This window comes from Sitophilus oryzae, unplaced genomic scaffold, assembly GCF_002938485.1.
Source record: "Sitophilus oryzae breed Bouriz unplaced genomic scaffold, Soryzae_2.0 scaffold_179_pilon_pilon, whole genome shotgun sequence".
Lineage (NCBI taxonomy): Eukaryota > Metazoa > Arthropoda > Insecta > Coleoptera > Curculionidae > Sitophilus > Sitophilus oryzae.
The window spans coordinates 1,145,007-1,152,443 of NW_022146501.1; the positions used below are offsets into that span (position 1 = coordinate 1,145,007).

Sequence of the window (7,437 nt, forward strand, 5' to 3'; positions counted from 1 at the left end):
AACAGTTTAAGCAGACTTGTGATGCAGACTGTATAAATTTTTAAAAAATCTTAAAATATATAAAAAACAAAATAAAATATACGTGTTTAAGCGTTTTTTCGGAAACTTGACCGTTTTTTAAATAAAAAATATTGTAATATTTGAGGGGTGGTTTCACCCCCTTGGAACTGGAATTTCGAAAAATCCCTTCTTATCGAACCTCTACACCCTAGAATCAACATGTACGCCAAAATTGAGCTTCTTACGTTGAGTCGTTTGAGCAGGATCGTGATTAATCAGTGAGTCAGTCACTTAAGGATTTTATATATTAGTATAGATTTTAGACAAAAAGTTTTCAGATAAAAGTTGTAGATAATCACAACCCTGATGAGTTTGTGTTCTCCGATTTTTTCTAAAGCCTGTCTTTTTTGACATATTTTATGTTTTTTTTTAAATGGAAACCATAGTTGTAAAATAATAACTTTAATAATAAAATAATTTTTGTCATTGTACAATACATAATTATAAATGTAGAATTAAATAAATAAATGCCATATTTTTTAAATTCTTTCACGTCACAATTTCATTTACTGTATGTCATTTAATGCATAGAAAAATATGGCTAGACTATCAATATTATACCGTACGATCGAAAAAAAGGACAGACAATGGATAATTTTAGCCAGGTCAATCTCTAGATCGATCATACGGTATTATTTTATACTTCACACAAACTTAAGAGAAAATATAATTTATACAAAAGTCAAAATAAAAAAAAAGATTTATATTCATGCGTCTGTCTCTTCCTCGATGTCTTCAGCCAGTTCCTCAGGTGTCCTCAGATCGATGGCTAGCCTTTTTACATGGTTGCCAGCTTCATTTTGCTCCCTCACCTTTTTGCCGTAATCCTGAAATGTTGCAGCCAGTGCATAGGTGATCTGTCTGGCTTGGTCACGTGAATCACAAACGAAGCTGTGACACATGAAAGGGGTAGCTAGAAAAAAATTGTTTTGCTTCTGAATATGGCTTTAACTTAAAATTATTAATACTATACCGCTTTTTAAGCTCTCATCAGCTACAATAATCATACTGAACACTCTGGTATACACTAAGTCTTGTACCCCGTAAGATATAACCTCTACAGTGAATTTATTTGTCTCCCCTTTGTATTTTTTTCCTTGTAACTCTGTGAAGGCGAATCCATCTTTGGATACCTCCACTTCTACTATAGGTAGAATGCTACCGGGTAATGCAGATTTGGCCTTACCCACCAGCATATCTACCGGTCTCCTTGTGTGTTTGATACCCCATAATCCGTTGGCTGGATGACTGCCTAAAAAATGAATAAACGTACAGGGTGATTTACTGTACCTAGAAAGTACCTACTCGATTCTACTGTCCTTCAGTAAGTAAAAATAATATTTATTTTTCATATCAACATAGGTCCGATTCTGCTTTGTTTCATAATTACAGGGTGTTAAAATCTTAATAATCTTTCAATTTTTTATAATTTTCTTCCAAGTACTTTTAGTGATACAGGGTGATACGAATGAAATTTTGAGGGTGAAAGTTACTATAAGTACTACATATTTTAATGCTTATCACAAGAATATTTTTCAAAAAAAAAACATGTGCCCCACTGACTTTTTTCTTTTGATATAAAAATTGTGTATTCCGTTTAATGCAAATTAAAAGGTGTATCTTGATATTTTGTCCATTCCGATCTCCTTGATGAGATAAACGTAATTTTATTAGTTGCAATTAATAAAAGTAAAATAAAAATCAAATTAATAAATTATTTATTTAATGCATTTTATTACTAAGTTTTATTAAAATTAATAACACTTATGTACAGGGTGGTCGAAAAAATGGCGTAAACCGCCTGTTGATATTTTCACTGCCAACAGAGATGCGGGGTCTTTTTGAATTTTTTACCATTTTGAAAATTGTCTATAACTCTTTTATTCCGCGGAATAATAAAATTCTGTAAAAACGTTCTTAAGGCACTTTTTTAAGCACAATCCAGTGGTGTAGTCGTTTTTTTTTTCTATGCTTGCTCTTTTTCTCAGAAATAGAAAAAAATATAATTTTTTAAATAGACATCATAGTTGGCTATGACCTTAAAAAAATGCTGGCATTTAACCCTTTCCAACGATATAAAGTTATGAGTATCTATTTCTAAGAATAGAGAGAAATATTAAGTTTTTTATCTTTATATCGAAGCGGGCCTTGATTTTGTGTTGACCTTTTTGTCTAATTCTTTTCTATCACAATTTAATGTTCTTTTAAAGACTTTTGAAAAGGTAAATTATCATTATATATTAGTAATTACAACTGAAATCGATACAATAAACAAAGAACAAAACTAAAAAAACGTATTTTTGAGTGACGAATATAGTTTTCTAAAAAAAATTATCAAATGTATTCAAACTGAGCACCTCCTTATCTTATTGCCTACAGAATAAACCTCTTTTGCGCACAGAGTCACAACGATTTATTAGGTGAGCTGGTGTAATAAGTCCAAAAGCTTGCCTAGTAGCCTTCTGCAATTCTTCTCTCCTCCTAATGCTTCTTCCCATACATAGAAAGTCTTTTAATTTCCCCCATAAAAAAGCCGAAATGAGTTAAATCACAGGACCTAGCAGGCTAAGATATGAAGTCTTTACGCTTTAACCACGCGGCCACCGGGGACTTGAAAGATTCTATGTAAAATTCTTACTTAAAAGATAATGTTTAGTGAAAGTACTTTTTTATTTATAAACATTTATTTAATTCTGTTTTTAGTATTTGTTCTTGTAGCGGCAACATAGATACATTATCTGTAAAAAATTCAACAGTCTAGCTATAACGGTTCATAAGATAGACCTTTGTGACAGACGGACGGACAGACGGACAGCGAAGTCTTAGTAATAGGGTTCCCGTTTTTACCCTTTGGGTACGGAACCCTAAAAATAAAGATTTTCACACCCTGTAGTTACGAAACAAAGCAGAATCGGACCTATGTTAATACAAAAATTAAATCGTATTTTTACGCGAGGAATTTCCCCACACAAGATAGTTTAATAATTTTTTTTTGCACATTGCGATATAAAAGATAACGATTAACGATGAAAGACGGAACTTACCCAAATATTTGACAGTAAATGTCATCGGTAAATCATTACCCGTTATCACGATCTCACCGTTATCACCCATCTAAACTTCGTTGTTTTTTTTTCGTTCAAACACCAATTTTATCACTTAATTCCAGTTATTTTTTAACGATAAACCGAAAATCTCTCTTTTCACTTAAAATTTCCACAAAGAACTACCTTTATTTTGTTTAAAATAAATGCATAAAAACTAGCAGGTATCACAGACGGCTGAACATTCGATATTTGGCCCGATGTCACCTCTATATGACGGACTTCCTGTGGTACTGTTTGGTTCCGGTCAGCTTGGTACCTTGTTCACCTGTACGAAGCGCGAAATCAACAATAAGTGCCACTAATTTCGTGTTTTTTTTATCAGTTTTAATCATAGTCGTAATCCTGTAGGTAGAGTGAGATAGATAATGAGATAAAAATTACATTAGATAAGTTATAAGTGATAAAAAGTTAATATTATACATGGTGAGTCCAGAAACAAAAATGAGATAAGCTTGATAGTTATTTATGTATCAATAATTGCCAGAGAGGTTCTTAAGAGTCTGTGTGGCCGAAGGAAATATATATTATATTTCAGAAATCTGTCAAAAGCTTAGCCTGATCCTGTTTTGTTAAGCCACACCGAAAATTCCAAACACACGTGCTTTGATTAAGGTTTGCAGAGCTTCAGAATTTGCCATAAAACAGCGAGCAATTTGTTAGAAAGCCATATAAATTATATATCACTGTAATCACAAAACTTCAGTCTGTTTCCGTGTTGTAACGGAATTTTAAATTATGTTCTTATTTTCGAGAAAATTTAGTCCAAACATAAGAAACATTTTGTTGATGTTTGACCATCAAAATCTTAAAAATAAAGAAGTTGTCTGAAAATGTGCTACAATACTGATATAGTATGATCCTTTATCTTTAATTTCCTACTTCATTTGTGTAAAAATACCTAGCCAGTTTTACATAAAACGTTAAATGCCGAAAGCTTATTTTGCTACTTTTTCAGACTAGTGAAATGGACTCTTAAGAGTTGTCTAATGTGTCTCTGATGCAACTTGTTTAATTTCTAGCCCAATTTCTTTGGTGCTTGTTCTTTCAGTGTACACAAACGAAAACATTTTTCCAGCTAAATATTTAATTGCTGTGATTTTTTCCGTTGTTGTTTACAAATCAAACAGCATTATTGTTTAGAATATTTCAACAAAAAGGCTCGTTGTGTGTGCTTACTAATAACAGTAATAACCAATCAAGTCATTCAAAACAGCTGTTTGTTTTGGGACTAATTATTATTATTTAATTTTACTAATGGTATTGTATTCGTCAAGGACGTTGTGATTTGGAGATTTAAAAAATTACAAATAAAATAGTTCTGTTGTTATTGGATTTAATTTTTATTTTAAAATATTTTAGGCAATATGAAGTTAGTTTTCTTCAATACTTCTTCTTCAGGTGCCTCTTCTCAACAAAGATTCTTCTTGTTTTTCTGCTACTACCGTATCACGATCCTTTTCGATACTGCCATATCACGATCTTTCTTGGTAATTCCCAGCATATTTTGTTCAATGGAGTGTTCTTATATATTTCGAAAAAATAATAAATCATCACATATATAATTACTATAACGCCTTAATTATTTTTTGCCAAAAACAGCGGAAAAAGATATTTTTCTCCATTTTTTGACACAAGCACGATATCACCGCTCGCTGTTTTCCCAAGTTAATTATGATTTAATTACGCCCAAATTACATGACGTAACAAATTGTTCCCATGCCGTTTGCTCATCTGTTACAGCACGCACTTTATTTTATTCTTTTTTTTTAATTTGTGTCTTTGCCATCAAATTACCTACTTGGGTGACAATTTGCGAGATTTATTTCATCAATGACACAGAAAAAACAATAATTATTCAACGTTGCATAAACTAAAATTATTACAACCATATATTCTATAAGAATAAAATAAATGCAAAAGCATAGAGGACTTGATTACATTTTTTAAGTAAAGATGTATTTTAGAACCGTGTTATTTCAACTAAATCACACAATTACTCATGTAAGGGTATCTCAAAATGAATTTAGCAAAAATTAAAGTAAACTACAAAGAGCTATTAGACATGCAGCAAAGACATTCAAATCAATAACACAACACTAAAAATAGTAGGAGAATATACAGGGTGTTCCAGATATAAGTGCAGGTATTTTAATTGGTAGTATAGTTCAACCCCAGAAAAACGCCTGAGGTTTTTCGCAAAAAATTTTTTTTGAAAATTCGAAATTTTTGAATTTTTTTGGAAATGTTTTAGTTAAAAAACATAATTTCTTGATAATATGGCAACATAGGTATTAGATTAAATTTACTAGAAAGAAAATCCAGAAAAGACCCAGTGGTTCGCAAAATATTAGCACAAAATAATTTTTTGGAAATTTTCAAAGTAAAATAACTCCGTTATTTTGGACTAATTTGAAAAACGATACTTCCACTTATTTCTGGGACACCCTGTATATAAGGACAACTAATACACAGCTCGGGATCTCTACTACCAGAAATCAACAGAAATTATTAGTTATTTATTAGTCATATATTAGTCATGAGCTTCACAGATCTTTCTCTGGACCAAAGATCTGAGAAGGCAAATGAGCAGAGCAACGGCCATGTTCTGAGGCGAATAGTGTGGACAAACCCCTTCATGCGAACAGGCAGCAAAATTAAAATTTATAAGACCTGCATCAGACCAATAATGGCATAGAAATCCGAGAGGAAACAAACAAAACCAAAAGCATGTTGAGCGTCGCTGAAATGAAGAACCTAACAACCATAATAGGGAAGACAAAAAAGAGACAGAATTAGAAACACAAATATCTGACAACAATGAGGAATACAAGACGTAGTGAGTTTTTTATTTACACAGACTTAGTATAATCCTTTTTTCAAGATTTAGCAACGTAGTTTCATGATCTTCGTCTTGTTAGACAAATTTGGAAAAATGAGATACCTAATAATCCTTTAATAAGAAGAGATTACCACGCCGCTGATTATATTAAAAAGTATTAAAGAAAATAATCTGATATTTTTGTTTCTTAGAAAAAACAACTAAAAATATTTTTCTTTTACCTTATCTGTGTGCTTTTATTAGATACCTATTTGTAATTAACTGATAAGAGTATGATTATTTATTAATGCATGATAATAACCAATAATCATTTAAAAGGATTATTATTAGTTGTAAAAATAAAAACATATTTTATTAAAAATATTTTTTGTGTTGTTTGTTTTTTTACGCAATCCTTTTAATAATAATTACACAAAATTTAACCTAAATTTTTGGCATTTTAAAATTTTCAAATATTTTTTACTTTAATTAAAAATACTTTTTTCAAAATTAATGTATTATATTAATTAATTAATGCTTATATCATCTTAGTTATGCTAAATATTAATGGAATCATAACTCTTTTGGGACATTATTAACAGCATTTAAGATGCAATAATTCCCTCTAGCTTTTATAGGTAACAACCACGAAATACAATAGATATTTTGAGTAATAATATAAAATAAAAATGGAACGCAATGGAGAAGAATGATGAAGATGAAGAAGAATGGAGAAGAATTGTAAACTCAGTTAACAGCGACAACCAAAAGGTAAAAAGGCAACAAAGAAATGATAGTTTTGAACGTCCAGAGAGATAACATCACATATCGGGCTTTTCAGTCACAGAAAAGCTCAATAAAGAAAACGCCTTGCGTGACCATCTTCTGATGCGTGTCAAATACTTGTCAACGAATAATGGCAGTATATGGCAGTATGTATGTATGTATGAATATATTTTCAAAGATACGCCACCCTGTATAGCATGAATATTCTTTGAAATATAACTAATTATCCAGTGTAACTCCTACAAGGTTTATAAAATATCTTAAAATTAATTTACCATCCATTTTATTACATTTCTTATAAACTATAATTTAACTTAAATTACTTATTATAGTCACTATAAAACTGTTATTGGCAGGGTATCTTAAAACCCTAAAGAATGAAATTGAATATCATTGAAATAGGAGGTATTTGATCTCATACAGGTAGTGCAATAAAATCCTTTTAACTTGAATTAGAGCTAATGAAAAATGTTTCAAAACACTTGAAATGGCCCCGACAAGGTTAATAAAGATACAGGGTGATAGATCCCTTTGAATAAAAGTATTAACGAAGGAATATAATGCTATAATAAATGCCACAAATGTTTGGGAGTTATTCATCGGTCGCTACCATGTGAACTAATCTGTTTATGGTCACATAAAACTTAATTCCAGTGCCGTGGTGTT

The 7,437-nt window shown here is 30.9% G+C and overlaps 1 protein-coding gene across 1 annotated transcript; it reads right to left on the reverse strand.

Annotated features, from left to right (window-relative positions):
* Nucleotides 1-470: 470 nt before the first annotated feature.
* Nucleotides 471-3,484, reverse strand: LOC115882878. The gene is made up of 3 exons (XM_030901144.1): nucleotides 3,105-3,484; nucleotides 1,034-1,312; nucleotides 471-973 (listed from the first exon to the last, which is right to left on the reverse strand). Exons 1-3 carry the CDS (start codon nucleotides 3,172-3,174, stop codon nucleotides 768-770), a joined length of 555 nt encoding a protein of 184 aa, XP_030757004.1. The 5' UTR covers nucleotides 3,175-3,484; the 3' UTR covers nucleotides 471-767.
* Between the last annotated feature and the right edge of the window lie 3,953 nt (nucleotides 3,485-7,437).

What these genes read in the sequence shown, in the direction of transcription:
- LOC115882878 (XM_030901144.1), bottom strand. Translation starts at nt 3,174, where the DNA reads ATGGGTGATAACGGTGAGATCGTGATAACGGGTAATGATTTACCGATG. An exon ending in ATTTACTGTCAAATATTTGG is followed by an intron (nt 1,313 to 3,104) that starts GTAAGTTCCGTC and finishes TTCATTTTTTAG; the next exon opens with GCAGTCATCCAGCCAACGGA. An exon ending in TGATGAGAGCTTAAAAAGCG is followed by an intron (nt 974 to 1,033) that starts GTATAGTATTAA and finishes ATTTTTTTCTAG; the next exon opens with CTACCCCTTTCATGTGTCAC.